This window comes from Rhinopithecus bieti, unplaced genomic scaffold (assembly GCF_001698545.2).
Source record: "Rhinopithecus bieti isolate Rb0 unplaced genomic scaffold, ASM169854v2 scaffold_68500, whole genome shotgun sequence".
Lineage (NCBI taxonomy): Eukaryota > Metazoa > Chordata > Mammalia > Primates > Cercopithecidae > Rhinopithecus > Rhinopithecus bieti.
In genome coordinates this window covers 161844-181860 of record NW_016825576.1, presented here as the reverse complement: position 1 = coordinate 181860, position 20017 = coordinate 161844, and the positions used below count along the sequence as shown (strand labels likewise).

At 40.0% G+C, this 20017-nt stretch overlaps 1 protein-coding gene across 1 annotated transcript in view; it reads left to right on the top strand.

Moving 5' to 3' along the window:
• The window catches only part of COMMD1 (copper metabolism domain containing 1), a 231455-nt gene that overhangs the window by 81566 nt on the left and 129872 nt on the right, over positions 1 to 20017 (top strand). The window contains exon 2 of the mRNA XM_017863079.1: positions 10162 to 10443. Coding sequence (XP_017718568.1) covers positions 10162 to 10443 — 282 coding nt within the window. The remainder of the gene's footprint in view (positions 1 to 10161; positions 10444 to 20017) is intronic.

Here is a 20017-nt window from a genome sequence, read left to right as displayed (position 1 = left end):
TTTTTTTTTTTTTTTTTTTTTTTTTTTTTTTTTTTTTGGGCTCTGAGCTCCTTGCTAATTTGCTAGGCTAGATTAGGCAAACAGAAATCAGCACCCTGAATTATTTTCTACTCTTATCTTAAAGAAGTTTATGGTTTGTGAATGTATGTGAGAGAATTTTGTAAAGCAAGAAGTTGGTAGCTTTAAATAATTCTGGACTTAATATTGATCTGCAACATTTAGAATTTTTGATTTAAAATGTTATTGATACAGTATGAATGCTTGTTGGAATATGAATTCTACTTCAAGGTGTTAGATGATATATTTGCAGAGATACATAGACCCTGCCCTCAAAGTTTAGACTCTGTTGGGTCAAATAGACTTTTTGACATAATTTCGTTTCATTGAGGTAAGTGCAGGGATAGAGATATTAGGGCATTTTTGGAAGAGAAAGGGGGCACTTAACTTACTAGGAGAGGAGGAGTATTGGAGAAGCCATACTTGAACTAACTCTTGAATGGTGAATAGCAATTAATCTGATGAAGGTGATGATAGGACATTTCAGAACATTTAGAACAGCACGAACAGAGGCACATAGAAGCATCATACTGGGATTGCTAGTCGGGAGATTACGAACAGGTTAGTGCTGTTTGAGTCTGTCCAGTGTGGGAGGCAGAAGTTATAAAATAGACACTAAAAGATAAGCCAGGGCCTGTTGCGTTGAGTTTGAACTTGATGCTCAGTGGTTCTCAAACATATCCAGTCCAGTGTTTCTTTTTTTTATAGTAAATATTTTCTAATGCTTCTTGATGATCCTTAAAAGGAACTCTTTTAATTATAATTCACATATAATAAAATTAACACATAATTTCTTTTTTTTTTTTTTGAGACTGAGTCTCGCTCTGTCGCCCAGACTGGAGTGCAGTGGCCCAGTCTCGGCTCACTGCAAGCTCCACCTCCTGGGTTCACGCCATTCTTCTGCCTCAGCCTCCCGAGTAGCTGGGACTACAGGCACCCGCCACCTCGCCCGGCTAATTTTTTGTATTTTTAGTAAGACAGGGTTTTGCTGTGTTAGCCAGGATGGTCTCAATCCCCTGACCTTGTGATTTGCCCTCCTCAGCCTCCCAAAGTACTGGAATTACAGGTGTGAGCCACCGCGCCCGGCCAACACATAATTTCTAATGTGATGTCATAAATGCAACACAAAGGAAAAGTATAAGAAATCTAAAACAACATAATTTGAAATATATAGTTTAAAATATAAATGTTTAAGCATTATATCCTTAGAACGTGTAATGAATTAATCAGATGCTTGTACCTGTACATAGAATTACTGTGAATACACAGCAAGAAATGCAGGTATATAAAATGTGTTGTATTGGTAGGTAAGATATTTTAAATGGTATTGTCACTGGTAATGAGATTTTTCAAAATACTTAACATCCTGTTTGCTAAGTTCCAACCAAGTCAAAGTACAAGTTGTATTAATTGCATTCCTGGAAATTTTGGTGTTTATTAAAACCGTGAAAAAATACTTTTTTATGTAAAACAAAATACATACTTTCTAGGCTCAAGTAATTATAAACAGGTTTTTCCATACAGTGTCAGATGGGACATTGCAAAGTCATGTGAGACCCAGGTCTGTTTGTCCTGTGGGATGTTCTTGGTCAGGGGTCTGCAAACTTCAGCCCACAGGTCACACTGCCTGTTTTTATATAGCCCATGAGCTAGGAATAGTTTTTACGTTTTTTAAAGAGTTGTACAAAAAGGGGAGGAATATGCCACAGATGGTTACAACTTTTACAGAAAGCTTGCCAACTCCTATTTCTTGGGCATCGAAGGATGCCAAGCATCCCTAGCTCCTGCTCACTTAATGCCAACAGCACTCCTTCCAATCACTGTGAAACCAAATGTAGCCTCCACCATTTCTCAGGTGCCTTTGGGAGGGCAATACTACCTGGTTGAGAACCACTGTTCTGTTTTATCAGTTTTCAAATTTTTATTCCTCTGTGACACGTTTAACATGTGCATGACAGGAATACATGCATGATATAGTTCCCTGCAGAGTTCCTGTGTTTGTAATTTTCTTTTTTTCTTCCATTCAAGTAAACAATTAAAATGAGGGAGGTAATTGTTTAATATAAGGATACTTTGAAAACCCTCTGATTTATACTTATAAAAATCTTTACAAACTTCAATACTTGTACTACTACTACTGCTAACTATATTATGTACAACTTATCTTATACCTCCTAGGAGAGTGCTTCACATCATCCTGCCCGACCACCACTGAAGCAAGTAATAGGCAGCCATGGGATAACTTTAAACAAGCAAGTGCTAGCATCCTATATTTATATTTTAGATATATCACTTTGATGGTGGTATAGAACATAGACCGGAGGGAGTCCACACTTAGTTTAGGTTCAAGATGGTGAGTGCTTCTACCAGCTAGTAGGGACAAACTAGAGGGGACATATTATTAGAGAATTATTTCAGATATAACAATCAGTAGAACTTGACAATTGAAAGTTACAGGCATTTGTTTTCTTTTCTTTTTTCTTTTCAAACTCATTTTACTGCCAGCATTTGTTTTTAACACTTTGTTGCCTGCCAGAATCACTTTGGAAACTTTTAAACAATACCAATGCTTAGGCTTCACTCTGTAATTCCTAGAAATCAGAATTTCTGGGATAATAGCTGGGCACTGATATTTTAAAATTGTACTTCAGGATTCTAATGTGCAGCCAGTGTTGACAACCACTGATTCAAGATGTGGAAGAGAGAGAAGAATAAAGGATGAGTACCAGGCTGTCAGCTTAGGCTGCCGGTAGATGGAAGTGGTGTGCTGTGAACAGTATCTGTTTTATGGTGGCTATTCAAGCATTTTTAAAATGAAAATTGATGACTTTGAACCCAAACCAAAATCAGTTTCTCATTTAATTTTTAATTGTTCTAAATTTGGATGAATTGACTCTAGTTCAAGGTATTATTGACTGGAACCCAACGAAAATAACTTTTGTCACAGATGAAATTATATCAGAATGGATATCTCTTGATATTATTTGAGAAGAAGAATGATACAAATTACCTGAGTTGTGACATAATATTGTGAAGCAAGGTGCCAGTGGAAATAATTTTACTTAATTATAAGTATATTATACAAAATAATACTTTTTTTTCTTTCTTTCTTTTTTTTTTTTTTGAGGTGGAGTCTTACTGTGTCCCCCAGGCTAAAGTGCAGTGGTGCAATCTTGGCTCACTGCAACCTCCACTTCTTGGGTTCAGACGATTCTCCTGCATCAGCCTCCCGAGTAGCTGGGATTACAGGCATACGCCACCACACCCGGCTAATTTTTGTATTGTTAGTGGAGATGGGGTTTCTCCATGTTGGACAGGCTGGTCTTGAACTTCTGACCTCAGGTGACCTGCCCACCTCAGCCTCCCAAAGTGCTGGATTACAGGTGTGAGCCACCATGCCCAGCCTGTATTTGTATTGATTGGCATAGCCAGAGGTTTGGGGTCCTGCTTTCTGGTAAATAGGCAAAGATTCAGTAAATGTTTATTGAATTGTAATGTGAAATATCTTTAATGTACCAGAAAGTTGTAATATTTGCCATACAATTTTTTATATTAATGAAGAAATGAAAGACAGATTGTTTTTCTTTCAGCTCCAGTCTCACTTGCTCTACCTGTATTCTACCTTGTGTTGTCTACCTTTATATTCTTCTGTTCCCACTGCCACCACCCTCTTTTAGTCAGAACTCTTGGTTCTAAATTATAGGAATACAGCTTAAACTACCTTGAATAGCTGATGGAATATTGGGTTGTCTGTAGGAAGGATGCTGAGATAGCATTATAGAATTGCAGGAAGGCCTGCAGGAACCAGACTCTTGGGAACTGTAAAACAGGGATATCACCCCATTAAAATCCACTCTCATCTCTCCTTGGCTTCATTCTATTTTCTTGCAGACATGCTTTTGCCAAAAGGTTCAAGAAAATGCTGTCTGTAACCCCAGCCTCATGTCCTTCTTGTACTATGACCCAAAAAGACAAGACCATTTCTCCTGCCCTAAATTAGGAAATTCATTTAGACCAGTCAGTGTGCCCAGAGAAAGGAGGACATTGTGATCTGTCTGGTTTGGAGCTTATGCCAGTCCCCATGGCCACTAGCAGATAGGGGCATAGCAAAGAAGAGGCAAGGGGAAGCTTACTCTTGGGACTAAGTTATTAACTGCTGCTCTTCTCTCCTAGGCTCCATTGCCTTAGCCCTCTGATAATTTCCCACTTTAGTCCAACTACTTACTGTTATCAGATTCAGTTTAGAAAATTTTTTTTAATTAAAACATTTTAAAAGAGAGACAGGGTTTTGCTGTGTTTTCCAGGCTGGTCTCAACCTCCAGGGCTTAAACAATCCTCCTGCTTCAGCCTCTGGAGTAGCTGGGACTGCAGGCATGTGATACCACACCTGGCCAGATTTGGCGTTCTAAACCACATGTTGCATCATGATTTCCCAGTTACCTAGCCCTTAGTGGCCCCTCATTGTGTATATATAACAATGTCTAAACTTGATACACTTTAATCTGGCTGCAGACTGCCTTCTCTAACTTATCTCTCAGTTTTTCTATTCACTGTTGGCCCTCTAAGCTCTGATAACACTTACATGTTCCTCACTCAAACATCTAAACCTTAAGTAAAAAATTTGTGGTAATACTCTTCAAATCATTGATGTCTCAGGATCTCTGAAGGCCAGCAACTGAAGCATTGTAGCTACTCATTAGGGACTGGCATCTCTGTATCATTGTTGGCAGAATGTACCAGTTTACATTTTTTTCAGTGGTGGTGATACTGAGTCTACTTCTCTATGTAGTCACTTGTGACAACTAATCAGAGGGACACCTGGCTTAAGTTGAGGCTTTGTCCCTGCACTTATCTCATGGTGCTTTCAGAAAAATCAGTTGGCTGCTTGAAGCTTCAGTTTCCTTTTCTATAAGTTGAGAGTGAAGAGCACTATAATACTATTATCTACCCCATTGCCTTTGAAAATTGATTATGAGGGTCAAGTGTAGTAATACAGACATACCTTGGAAATACCATGGGTTTGGTTCCAGGTGGCCACAATAAAGTGAATAATGCAATTAAGCGAGTCACATGAATTTTTTTGTTTCCTAGTGCATCAAAGTTGTGTTTATGCTGTACCATACCATATCATACTACACTATATTAAGTGTATAATAGCACTATGTCTTTAAAAGCAATATACATTCCTTAGTTAAGGGATACTTTATTACTATTGAAGAGGCCCAAGTGAGAGGATTACTTGAGCCCGGGAGTTTGAGGCTGCAAGTGAGCTATGATTGTGCCCCTGCACTCCAGCCTGGGTAACAGAGACCCCATCTCTCCCCTCCAAAAAACCTAAAAACTTTATTGCTAAAAAATGCTAATGATTACCTGAGCCTTCAGCAAGTCATATTCTTTTTGCTGGTGGAGGGTCTTGCCTTGATGTCTTGTTTTTGTTTTCTAAATATGTGTGCCTGTGTGTGTGTGTGTGTGTGTGTGTGTGTGTGTCAGAAGTGGGATTTGAATTGCCTTGATGTCAGTGGCTGCTTACTGATAGAGTGGTGATTGCTGAAAGTTGGGGTGGCTGTGGCAATTTCTTAAATAATACAACAATGAGGTGGTTACATCTGTGGACTCTCCCTTTCATGAAAGATTTCTCTGTATCATGTGATGCTGTTTGATAGCATTTTACCCAAAGTAGAACCTCTTTCAAATTGGAGTCAGTTCTCTCCAACCCTGCTGCTGCTTTATCAACTAAGTTTCTGTAATGTTCTAAGTCCTTTGTTGTCACTTCAGCAATGTTCACAGCATCTTTACTAGGACTATATACCAAGAAACCACTTTGTTTACTCCTCCATAACGAGTAACTTCTTATCCATTCAAGTTTGATCATAAGATTGCAACAATTCAATCACATCTTCAGATTTCATTTCTAATTCTGGTTCTCTTGCTATTTTCACCACATATGCAGTTACTTCCTCCACTGAAGTCTTGGACCCCTCAAAGTCATCCATGAGGGATGGAATCAACTTCCTCCAAACTCCCGTTAATGTTGATATTTTGACATTCTTCTATGAATCATGAATGTTCTTAATGGCATCTAGAATGGTGAATCCTTTCCTGAAGGTTTTCAGTTTATTCTGCCTGGATCCATTAGAGTAATCACTGTCTATGGCAGCTATAGACTTACAAAATGTATTTCTTTCTTTTTTTTTTTCTTTTTTAGACAGGGTCTTGCTGTGTCGCCCAGGCAGGAGTGCAATGGTGCCATCTTGGCTTATTCAGCCTTGACTGCCTGTGCTCATGTGATCCTCCCACCTCAGTCTCCTAAGTAGCTGGGACCACAGATGTGTACCACCCCGCCTGGCTAATTTTTTTGTGTTTTTTGTCAAAACATGGTCTTGCCATGTTGCCCAGAATGGTCTTGAACTCCCAGGCTCAAGCAATCTGCCCACCTAGGCCTCCCAAGTGCTGAGATTATAGGCTTGAGCCACTATGCCTGGTCACAAAATGTATTTCTTAAAAAAAAAAAAAAAAAAAAGACTTGACGGTCAGAATTACTTCTTGATCCATGGACTGAAGAATGAATGCCGTGTTAGCAGTCATGAAAAGAACATCTCTTTGTACGTCTCCATCAGAGCGCTTGAGTGACTATGTGCATTATTTGTGAGTAGTAATATTTTGAAAGAAATCTTTTTTCTGAGCAGTAGGTTTCCTTAAAATATTAAGCCCACTGTGAATATTTTAAATTCAGCTGAATATTTTAAATTCAGCAAGCCATGCTGTAAACAGATGTGCTGTTTAGGCTTTGTTGTTCCATTTACAGAGCATGGGCAGAGTAGATTTAACATCATTCCTTTTTTTTTTTTTTTTTTTTTTTTTGAGATGGAGTCTCGCTCTGTCGCCCGGGCTGGAGTGCAGTGGCCGGATCTCAGCTCACTGCAAGCTCCGCCTCCCGGGTTTACGCCATTCTCCTGCCTCAGCCTCCGGAGTAGCTGGGACTACAGGCGCCCGCCACCTCGCCCGTCTAGTTTTTTTGATTTTTTAGTAGAGACGGGGTTTCACTGTGTTAGCCAGGATGGTCTCGATCTCCTGACCTCGTGATCCGCCCGTCTCGGCCTCCCAAAGTGCTGGGATTACAGGCTTGAGCCACCGCGCCCGGCCCGAGTTTTCTGAATGATAAATGACCATTGGCTTCAACTTCAAGTCACCAACTGCATTGGCCCCTAACAAGAGAGTCAGCCTGTCATTTGAGGCTAGGCATTGACTTCTCTAGCTGTGAAAGTCCTACTTTATGAGAACTCACAAACAAAAAATAAAGTCCTAGATGGTATCTTTTTCCAATACACAGCTATTTCATCTATACTGAAAATCTTTTGTTTAGTGTAACTACCTTCATCAAATAGCTAGATCTTCTGGATAACTCGCTGCAGCTCCTACATCAGCACTTGCTGCTTCATCTTGTACTTTTGTGTTAATGGAGACAATTTCTTTCTTTAAACCTCATGAACCAACCTTGCTTCAAACTTTTCTTCTGTAAGCTTTCTCACCTCTCTCAACCTACATATAATTAAAGAAAGTTAGGGCCTTGCCCTCGATTAGGTTTTGGCTTATGGGAAGGTTGTGGCTGGTTTGCTCTTTTGTCCAGACCACCAAAACCTTCTCCATATCAGCAATAAGGCTGTTGTGCTTTCTTTTTTTCTTTTTTTTTTTTTTTTTGAGACAGAGTCTCACACTGTCCTCCAGGCTGAGGCTGGAGTGCAGTTGTTGCAGTTGTGCAATCTCGGCTCACTGCAACCTCTGGCTCCTGGGTTCATGCATTTCTTCTGCCTCAGCCTCCGAGTAGCTGGGATTACAGGTGTGCACCACTACGCCCAGCTAATTTTTGTATTTTTAGTAGAGACATGGTTTCACCATGTTGTCCAGGCTGGCCTCAGACTCCTGACCTCAAGTGATCTGCCCGATTCGGCCTCCCAAAGTGCCAGGATTACAGGCGTGAACCTGTACTGCGCCTGGCTCTGTTTTGCTTTCTTGTCATTTGTGTGTGCACTGGAGTAGCACTTTTAATTTCTTTCAAGAACTTCTCCTTGGCGTTCACAACTTGGCTAGCTGTCTGGCACAGGAGGCCTAGCTTTCAGCCTATCTTGGCTTCCTCTCTAAGCTTAAACATTTCTAGCTTTTGATTTAAAATGAGATACGTTTGACTCTTTCTCTTGAATATTTAGAGGCCATTGTAGGGTTATTAATTGGCCTAAATTCAATGTTGTGTGTCTCAGGTCATAGGGAGGCTTGCAGAGAGGGAAAGAGAAGGAACGGCCAGTGGTTGGAACAGTCAGAACACAAGACATTTATCAATTAGTTAGTTTATCTGTCTTCTATGGGCATGGTTCATGGTGCCCTGAAAGAATTCCAATAGTAACATTGAAGATCTCTGATCACAGATCACCATAACAGATATATATAGTAGTGAAAAAGTTTGAAATATGAGAATTTTCAAAATGTGACACAGAGACACAAGGTGAGCATATGCTATTTGAAAAATGGCACCGATAGACTTCCTTAGTATAGGGTTGCCACAGACCTTAAATTTGTAAAAAATGCAGTATCTGTGAAGTATAATAAAGTGAAGTTCAATAAAGTGATGCACAATAAAATGAAGTACGTCTGTAGATGTGAAAATGCTATGGTATGCTAAAGAGTACTGTGCAAATTTAAGGCATGTTACTATGCTTGAGCTTATATTTAGTTACTGTGTTTTCTTGGATAGTAGAATAGAGAACCCAGATTCAATGGCAATTAACTTTTGAAAATTTATGGGAAAGTATAAAGTAGTAAATAATTTCACAGTACTATTATTGTGAATGAGCTGTTTGGCTGAGATGGACTTCAAAGCTAAGATAATACATTCACTTAATAATTTACTTAGTGCATCATATGGATAAGGCATTATACAGTTGAAGTATATCAAACCAAGCCTAGCTATAAGGCACTGTGAAATTATGTAAGATTTTTATCAACCAATTAATTTAATTCTTTTGTTTTATTGTTATTATTATTTTAGAGACAGGGTCTTGCTATGTTGCTCAGGCTGGACTTGAACTTCTGGGCTCCAGCTGTCCTCCTGCCTCAGCTTCCCAAGTAGCTGGGACTACAGGCACACACCACCACACCTGGCTTGTTTTATTACTTCAAAAAAATTTTCGTTTTATCTCCCCACCATAGAACTGGATATTTAAAAATTATATTCTAGTTATTGATACCAAATTGAGTGACATGGAATTTTTAACAGTAGCTTTTCTGATATTTGATATTTCCAAAGGGAGTATTTTGCTATAAAGAGCTTATTCTCATTACTGTCTGCCCCTCCTCCACCCACTTTTTTTTTTTTTTTTTTTCAGTGCAGTCTTGCTCTGTCACCCAGGCTGGAGTGGAGTGGTGTGATCTGAGCTCACTGCTACCTCTGCCTCTTGGGTTCAAGCAGTTCTTCTGCCTCAGCCTCCTGAGTAGCCGGGACTACAGGTGTGTGCAACCACACCCGGCCAATTTTGTAATTTTAGTAGAAAAATGGGGTTTCACCGTTTTGGCCAGGATGTTCTCAAATTTCTGACCTCAAGTGATCTGTCCACCTCAGCCTCGCAAAGTGTTGGGATTATAGGTGTGAGCCACCGTACCTGGCCTCCTTACTGTCCCATGATGACCTTTTATGAAAGTTTATTTCAGTGACTTTTTTTTTTTTTTTTTTGAGACAGTGTCTCTGTCACCCAGACTGGAGTGCAGTGGTACAATTTTGACTCACTGCAGTCTCCGCCTCCTGGTTCGAGCGATTCTTGTGCCTCAGCCTCCTGAGTAGCTGAGATTACAGGCATGCACCACTATGCCTGGCTAATTTTTGTAGTTTTAGTAGAGATGGGGTTTCACCATGTTGGCCAGTTTGGTCTCTTAACTCCTAACCTCAAGTGATCTCGCCTCTGCCTCCCAGAGTGCTGAGATTACAGGCGTGAGCCACTGTGTCTGGCCTGTTTCAGTGATTTAAGAGTCACTCAAAATATGATCTGTAGTTAAGAAGCTATCCTTTTTAGTTACCTACTAAATTCAAATTATTTGCTTTTTCTGTCATCTTTATAGTCTATTGCATCTGCAGACATGGATTTCAACCAGTTGGAAGCATTCTTGACTGCTCAAACCAAAAAGCAAGGTGGGATCACATCTGACCAAGCTGCTGTCATTTCCAAATTCTGGAAGAGCCACAAGACAAAAATCCGTGAGAGCCTCATGAACCAGAGCCGCTGGAATAGCGGGCTTCGGGGCCTGAGCTGGAGAGTTGATGGCAAGTCTCAGTCAAGGCATTCAGCTCAAATACACACGCCTGTTGCCATTATAGAGCTGGAATTAGGCAAATATGGACAGGTGAGTTAAACTTAAGTCAATTTTCCTTTGTAAACTATATTTTTCATTACATGTTAGCTTGTTCATTCAAATTGATTTTATGCAATAACAGCAACAGGAAAAGACACCGGTTCCTAGAATCCTTTTTTCAGAGGTAGAATCATCTGAAAATTTGGGTACCCTTACTTGTGGACAGAGTCTGGAAACTAGCCTCAGGTCCTGGCAGCTGTCTCAGAAGAACAGAATGGGCCAATAACGTGATTGCTCAGAAGCTGACCACTACTGCATTTGGTTAGATCTCAGCATCCTTGGTATTTGGTTAGAATTTCCAAGGCAATAATAGAGATAATAAATAAAGACCAAGAATTCGGATTAGGCAGCACAATCTCATCCAGTCATCTTTAATAATCAGTCAGGGGTAGGAGGCAGTGTATCTTAATTTAGATTAATACATTGTTCCTAAAGACCCTTAAATGTGCTGTCTTTGTCTTTGAGGTCACAGATAATTCTCAATTTAATCTTATGTACAGTGCTTTTTTTCCCAACAGTTTCAGCAGTCATTATGGCAGATAATTTTAATGTCTATATGGTTTTTCTTGACGTCATTCACTTTGTGTTCCAGATGACTGCCAGCTCAGACTTTTAATGATCTGGCTTATGTCTTTCGGGGGGAAAAAAATAAATTGGTAATTAGGAAGAGAAAACCCAGGTCACTGAATTAGCTAATCACATTTATTTTCAGATAAATAAGTAAGTGCTTCTACTATATCCAATAGAAATTTATTTCTTCTTAATGATGAGAGTATTTTTGAGCTTGTCAGATTTTCTCACATATTTTCTTTTATAGTTTCTTTAGATTTTTCAGTGTTTGCAGTTCTGTACTGACTTTAATTTTAATTTAAAAGATAATTCAGGGCTGGGCACGATGGCTCATGCCTGTAATCCCAGCACTTTGGGAGGCTGAGGTGAGGGGATCACCTGAGGTCAGGAGTTCGAGACCAGCCTGACCAACATCGAGAAACCCCATCTCTACTAAAAATACAAAATTAGCTGGGCATGGTGGCACATGCTTGTAATCCCAGCTACTTGGGAGGCTGAGGCACGAGAATCGCTTGAATCCGGGAGGCAGAGGTTGTGGTGAGCCGAGATTATGCCATTGCACTCCAGCCTGGGCAATACAAGCGAAACTCTGTCTCCAAAAAAAATTTTTTTTTTAATAATAAAAGATAATTCAGCCCGGGCGCAGTGGCTCACGCCTGTAATCCCAACACTTTGGGAGGCCAAGGTGGGTGGATCACCTGAGATCAGGACCTTGAGACCAGCCTGGCCAACATGGTGAAACCCTGTCTCTACTAAAAATACAAAAATTAGCCAGCATTGTGGCAGGCGCCTATAATCCCAGCTACCTGGGAGGCTGAGGCAGAAGAATCACTTGAATCCGGGAGGCGGAGGTTGCAGTGAGCCGAGATCGAGCTACTGCATTCCAGCCTGGGCTACAAGAGCGAGATTCCACTTAAAAAAAAAAAAAAAGATAATTCATTAAAAAATTTTCACCGGGCACAGTGGCTCATGTCTATAATCCCAGCACTTTGGAAGGCCAAGGCAGGTGGATCACTTGAGGTCAGGAGTTCAAGACCAGACTGGCCAACATGATAAAACCCTATCTCTCCTACTAAAAATACAAAACAAAACAAAACAATAAAACAACAACAACAACAACAAAAATTGCCGGACATGGTGGCAGGCACCAGTAATCACAGTTACTCAGGAGGCTGAGGCAGGATAATTGGCTTCAGCCTGGGAGGTGGAGGTTGCAGTGAGCAGAGATCATGTCACTGCACTCCAGCCTGGGTGGGAGACCCTGCTGCAAAAAAAGAAAAATTTTAAATTTGGAGTACCTTTTTACGCTACTTGTACTTGTTGACTAATTTGTCTGATCCTAAAGTGAGTTCTCTTTCTGGGCTCGGTGGCTCACGCCTGTAATCCCAGCACTTTGGGAGGCTGAGGCAGGTGGATCATCTGAGGTTAGGAGATCGAGACCAGTCTGGCCAACATGGGGAAACCACATCTCTACTAAAAATACAAAAATTAGCTGGACATGGTGGCAGGCACCTGAATTCCAGTTACTCAGGGGGCTAAGGCAGGAAAATCACTTGAACCCAGGAGGCAGAGGTTGTTGTCAACCAAGATGGCGCCACTGCACTCCAGTCTAGGCAACAGTGAGACTGTCTCAAAAAAAAAAAAAAACCAGGCTGGGCGCGGTGGCTCACGGCTCTAATGCCAGCACTTTGGGAGGCCGAGGCGGGTGGATCACGAGATCAGTAGATCGAGACCATTCTGGCTAACACGGTGAAACCCCGTCTCTACTAAAAACACAAAAAAATTAGCTGGGCGTGGTGGTGGGCGCCTGTAGTCCCAGCTACTCGGGAGGCTGAGGCAGGAGAATGGTGTGAATCTGGGAGGTGGAGCTTTCAGTGAGCCGAGATCGTGCCACTGCACTCCAGCTTGGGCGACAGAGCAAGACTCTGTCTCAAAAAAAAAAAAAAAAACCACACTCATCTGTTCTCTTAACCATTATGTTATGTGACAGATATTTTTATACACACACACACACAAATCCAACAGATTAGAAAAGTGTAATAAGTACGCTTGGATATCTAAGTTTTACCAGCCGTTTATATCGGCTATTTAGTTTTTATCCTGCCAGTAGTGCTTATTTCATTTTGTCTATATTTAACATTTGGGAAGGAATATGAAAACATATCTATTTTAAGATTCCTAGAAAGCTATGATATTATTTCATTAATACTATCATAAGTTTTTAGGTTACAGGTTGCTTACGTCTGTAATCCCAGCACTTTGGGAAGCTGAGGCAGGCAGATCACTTGAGGTCAGGAGTTTGAGACCAGCCTGGCCAACATGGTGAAACCCTGTCTCTACTAAAAATATAAAGAATTAGCTGAGCGTGGTGGTATGTGTCTGTACTCAGGAGGCTGAGGTACAAGAATCACTTGAGCCTGGAAGGCAGAGGTTGCAGCAAGCTGAGATTGGATCACTTCACTTTAGCCTTGGTTACAGAGTAAGACTATGTCTTGGGGAAAAAAAAAAAGAAGAAAAAAAAAGTATAGCAATGATTGTATACACATGTCAGAACTTATAAAATTGTATCCTTTATTATGTGCAGTTTATTGTACATCACATACTTCAAAGTAGGAAAGAAATGGTCACAATGAAAATGATTGATATTGCACTTCAGCCCATAAAATCCTTTTTATTTGTTTTTTGAGACAGAATCTCATTCTGTCGCCCAGGCTGGAGTGCAATGGCGTAATCTGGGCTCACTGCAAGCTCCGCCGTCTGAGTTCAAGCGGTTCTCCTGCCTCAGCCTCCCAAGTAGCTGGGATTACAGGCGCCTGCCACCACGCCTAGTTTATTTTTTGTATTTTTAGTAGAGACGGTGGTTTCACCATCTTGGCCAGGCTGGTCTTGAACTCCTGACCTCATGATCCACCCGCCTCGGCCTCCCAAAGTGCTGGGATTACAGGCGTGAGCCACTGCACCCGGCCTATAAAATCCTTTTTAATACAAATATATGAAGTCAAGAAAAGTTGTAAAGAATAAAGTAAACAATAATAGAACCTAGATTGGCAGTAAAATATACAGCCCACATCCTACAGGAAATGTTTTTGTGAGAACTGGATCCTTGGTTAGTACTTAGGCCAGCTTCTAGGTTAGTGTTATTTATGAAATACTCCACTAACTCAAGTGCCCAATTTTTAGAACACTATAGGCACCCACATCAAAGTTGTTTTCACACTGCTGACATTGGATGAGCTTGTGAGAGAATTAACGATCCTAGGATATCAAGAAGTTGCTTCCAAGAAGGGTGACCAGTTTTTTGTTGAACTCTGATGTGTGTGTATGTCTATTTGTGTCACCCAGGACAATTAAAGTACTGTCTTCAGTTTATGTCATTTTAAAGCAGTAGTTCTTAACCATGGTCACACATAAGAATCACATTCAGAGCTTTAAACATTTTGATGCTCAGGCCTTACCCCGACCAATTACATAAGAATCTGTAGGGGTGGAACACAGGTAACGTTATTCTTTAAAGCTCCCCAGATGATTTCAGTATCCAGGGTTGAGAACCACTGTGTTCAAGGTAGCTGAAATAATTGGATTTGATGTGTTAATAGAACTTGGTGTCATATTTTTACATCAATAAGTCAATATATGTTGGCATATTGCTTCTACTTGACATAATTTGTAGAGTGCTTGGGATTATTTATTCAGGAACTAGTGAAGGTGGATTTCTTTCGTTTCCCTCACTCCCCATTTAAATTTCTCTCTCCTGTTCAGTTTGTCTGTATTACTTTTCTTTGGTCTAAAAAGTACATTTGAAAATCAGCAGCCGAGTACATACATAACCTTGTTTTCTAAACCACAGTATATATTGCAGTATCCTTTGATATATGAGGAAGCCAAAGAAATAGAGAAATAACTAAGGCAGTATACCTTAATGGAAATCTGCAAAGCTAGAGAAAATGAGTAGGAACTACTGACGCAATTACTTTGCTTGTAGTGAATGTTTTTTCCAACAGAAGTAAAAATTTTGCAAAAATAAAACATGATTCAATTGTAAAAACATGCAGAAAGGTTTAAGGTGAATATTTTATATCCAAAAGATGAACATCAAGTGCTTTGCTTATGAGACTGAAATCCTGTCATATTTGGCCATAAATCACTGTGAGATCTGAGCCATGAGGACTGTTGGAATCTGGCATATGTCTTTAGAAATGTTTTGTATTTGCTCACCTAACACCTTTGTTGTGTTTTCCTTTCCTGGAACTTCAGTAGAAATTATAATAGAAGTGTTTTCTTTTTTTAAACACTAACTGGGGAGAAGGGATGGTAATTTATACCATTAGTGGAGTCTCATTTATGCTTATTTCTTCTTTTTAGGCTTGAATTTGGGTATTTTATAAAGATGTGTTTTCTTTTATGACTTCTTGTCCTTCAAGGCCAAAGGGACATTTTGTGAGGAAACATTTAGACTCAGTCTCAGTACCGAACCATTTAGTACTGAATTGTTCTTGCACATACATTTTAAGAAGCACTGCATGTAGAGATCCCAAAATATAAACCTCTTTTCATTATTGTTTTTTAATGTATTTATTAATGGCAAATGTTCTTGCCTTTTCTCAAGTAAGTTTTAGTTCAAGTACTTCTCTAGTTTTGGGTTGAGTTTTCAGCAGACCTATAGAGGAAGACAGATTTTTATATTTTCTTTTCTTTTCTTTTCTTTTCTTTTATTTTTTTGAGACGGAGTCTCGCTCTGTCGCCCAGGCTGGAGTGCAGTGGCCGGATCTCAGCTCACTGCAAGCTCCGCCTCCTGGGTTCTCGCCATTCTCCCGCCTCAGCCTCCCGAGTAGCTGGGACTACAGGCGCCCGCCACCTCGCCCAGCTAGTTTTTTGTATTTTTTAGTAGAGACGAGGTTTCACCATGTTCGCCAGGATGGTCTCGATCTCCTGACCTCGTGAGTTGTTTTTTCTAACCAACTTATATGTTCACTCCTGTCATTTATAAGCAATTAGATGAGGGGGGGTATGCACTGATCATACATTACAGAATCAAAATAGGTTGGACTCTATATTAAAAACCCAGCAATTTTGTCTGAAACATAGATAAACCTCTAATCTCAAGGGAAGGTATTCGTTTGTTTTTAATTTATAAATTTCTTTTGAAATAAATACAATAATGCTCTGCATAATGACATTTCAGTCACTGATGGATCACATACAGGATAGTGGTCCCATAAGATGATATGCTGTATTTTAAAGGTACCTTTTCTATATTTAGATATGTTTAGTTACACAAATATAATACTTATCATTGTGTTGCAGTCGCCTACAGTATTCAGTACAGTAATGCCCTGTACAGGTTTATAGCCTAGAAGCAATAGGCTATACCATATAGTCTAGGTGTATAGCAGGCTACACCATCTAGGTTTGTGTAAGTACACTCTATCATGTTCAGACAATAAATCACCTAATGGCACATTTCTCAGAATGTATCCTCATCGTTAAGCTACACATAACTATACACTGATCTCCTTTTGTAATTCTAGCTAGTAAATAAGGAGTAAGAATCTGCTAAAACCTATAATTAATAATCTGTTTATGTCTGGGCAGAGTGGCTCACACTTGTAATACCAGCACTTTGAGAGGTTGAGAGAGGCAGATTACTTGAGCCCAGGAGTTTGAGACCAGCTTGGTCAACATGGCGAGACCCCGTCTCTACAAAAAACATGAAAATTAGCCAGACATGATAGTGCACGTCTGTAATCCAAGCTACTCGGTAGAGTGGGGATCCCTTGTACCCAGGAGGTCAAGACTGCAGTGAACTGTGATTGCGCCACTACCCTCCAGCCTGGGTGACAGAGAATGAGACCCTGTCTCTAAATGAATGAATGAATGAATGAGTGAGTGAGTGAATGAATGAATGAATGAATAAATAAATAAATAAATAAAATCAGTTTATACTGAGCTTGATCATGTACTATTGTAGCTTCACAAGCCTGAGGAACGTCCACAGCTATCTGCTTTGTGTCATAGGGGAAGCAGCAAAGTCGCGTGCACATGCGCACACACAATCTTTCCAATCTTTCTCTCATACACACACACACACACATATATATTTGTTTATAACTGTGTATGTGTGTAAATACATGGAGGGATTTGTAAGGGTAGGATATAGGGATTAAGTAAAATGCCATTTTATTTTATCAACATTCAGTCACCATTTTGAGATCATGTTGTCTTACTCCAAATAGCTACCAAGGGGAACAGATATCGTGTTTGGTTATATAAGCTGTAATGCAAGCAATACAAATTTGTTTCCGATAATTCTTGTATTTAAGGTTGATTTTTACTTTTAATAATGTACTAAAGGAAAGCCTCCAAAGAAATTAGTGAAACTAGTTTTCTGATAGACAGTCAACTATCATTTGTCAGCAGGGATTGGTAAAATGTAATAGCTTGAAGATACTTAAATCAGTTTAGAATACATTTTTTATTGTTTGTTTGTTTGTTTACTTACTTACAGAGTCTCCCTCTATTGCCCAGACTGGAGTGCAGTGGCAAGCTCTTGGCTCACTGCAACCTCTGCCTCCTGTGCTCAAGTGATTCTCCTGCCTCAGCCTCCCAAGTAGCTGGCACTACAGGCACGCACCACCACACCTGGCTAATTTTTGCATTTTTAGTAGAGACAGCATTTTACCATGTTGGCCAGGCTCATCTCGAACTCCTGACCTCAAGTGATACGCCCACCTCGGCCTCCCAAAGTGTTTGGATTACAGGCGTGAGCCACTGAACCCGGCCTAGAATAATTTTTTAAAAACAGATAAAGGAATTTTCCATTTCGTATTTTATATCAGATTTAGAACATGGAATTTACTTAAACTTTAATTCTGAATGAGTCAACTGTTTTCGTAGCTCTAAGACGTGTTCCATAATAGTTTGTATTCTAAAGTTATGGTCTTCAACTTACAGTTGAATTTAAAGGTACAATTTATAGAAGGCAGTGCTTAAAGTTTATAGCAGAAAAAAGAATAAGACTGGGCGTGGTGGCTCATGCCTGCAATCCCAGCGCTTTGGGCAACTGAGGCGGGCGGATCACCTGAGGTCAGGAGTTCGAGACCAGCCTGGCCAACTTGGTAAAACCCTGTCTCTACTAAAAATACAAAAGTTTGCTAGGCATAGTGGCACATGCCTGTAGTCCCAGCTACTCGGGAGGCTGAGGTAGGAGAATCGCTTGAACTGAGAGGCAGAGGTTGCAGTGAGGCAAGATCATACCGCTGGGATTACAGGCATGCACCACCACGCCCAGCTAATATTGTATTTTTAGTAGAGAGGGGGTTTCTCCATGTTGGTCAGGCTGGTCTGGAACTCCCGACCTCAGGTGATCTGCCTGCCTCGGCCTCCCAAAGTGCTGGGATTACAGGAGTGAGCCACTGCACCCGGCTCCTTCGGCAGTGATTTAGTACAAGTCTCTGGTGATTGCCATTTCTTTCTCACCACCTCCCGCAATGTTGGTTTTCCATTTTTTTAGCCTGCTGTCAGTAGGAACTAGCAAGAAGTAAATTGGCAGAAAAGCTATTATAAGCAAAATGAAGATTCACTTAGCTAGTGATTCAAAGCATCACTATATGTCAGACTCACCTGAGGAGCTTAAAAAGAAATTAAGATGCCCAGACCCCGCCTCAAAGTAAGTGGCTTTACTTTTAATTTGAGTGAAGGAAGATTTCTTCTCTTAGGTGAGCTGAACTTTGAATGACAAGAAGGAGGCAGCCCCAGAAGATCCGGGGGCACAAAATACAGGCAGAGGGAGCAGCCAAGGCAAGAAATTAGCCTTGTTAAGAATTTTAAGTGTAATGGGAAATTATTAGAGGGTTTCAAACAAGGAAAGATGTGATGTGACTTATGTTCTAATAGGATTGCCTTGATTCACCTATGGAGAATGGATTACTGGGATCTCAGTACTGGGATACTGAGATCCTAGGGGGAAAATATCACTAAGGTTGGAATTGCTTTTTTGTACATTAAAAGCAATTCTCTTTTGCCTCGAAACCTCCATGTGATGGTAATTAGGTAAAATGGGATTTCAAGGAAAACAAAATACAAAACAACAAAAGAAAAACTGTTATCCTTCATTCTCTTAATAAGATGAGGTGTTCAGAAATGAATGGAGCCAATATTAATATTCCACTCCAAAAAATAGTAGAAATGACTTTATGTGAACTTCTCACAATCTCCATTGCACATTTCCATCTCTGTTTCTCATTTATGACAGGTCTCTTCTTTTACAAACTTTTTTTTATTAATAATAATATGTTCCAAAACTTGTTTGTCAAACCCAAGGATAACTAATAAAAATCAATATTGTAGGGGGAAAAAAGTGAAAGCAGGAGGCCACTTACCGGGCTCTTACAGTGGTCCAGGTGAGATAACAGCAAGGAAATAAAGGTAATTTTAACGAAGTGAAGTGAGCAGGTAGAGTATATGTTTTGAATATGGGTGAGTTGCTTTGAGTTGACTTGGAAGGGATGTGGAGAATTAGAGAAAGTGAGGAATCACAGATAACAACTTGTTTTTTCTTATAAGACTATGTTAACGTAATTTGGTAATCCTAGTCATTGTTAAACAGTCTTATTGCAGTGTTGACTGTCTAATATACAACTTGAGTTTTCTGATAGCTATAATTACCCCTTCCACTTGGGGAAAAAATATAAAAGAAATCATTTAACATTTGGCAGTTAAGAAGATGTTGTTTGTGCTGAAGTAATTTTATTTTTAAAACTCTTAACTTACAAAGAGATAGATGCACTTGAGATTACTGAACATAAATTTTTTATAGACTTTAAAAGAAAATCATTTTTTCTTATGATGTATCCTTTCTTATGTATACTGTACTCAATAAAATGATTTAAAGAGGAAGAGAGAGAAAGATGAATGTCTTCGCAGATTCACTGACCCTGTGAGAGCAGGGCTTTGGCACTGCTGAAGTCCTCAGCCTCTGACTAGTAGCTTGCCAGCA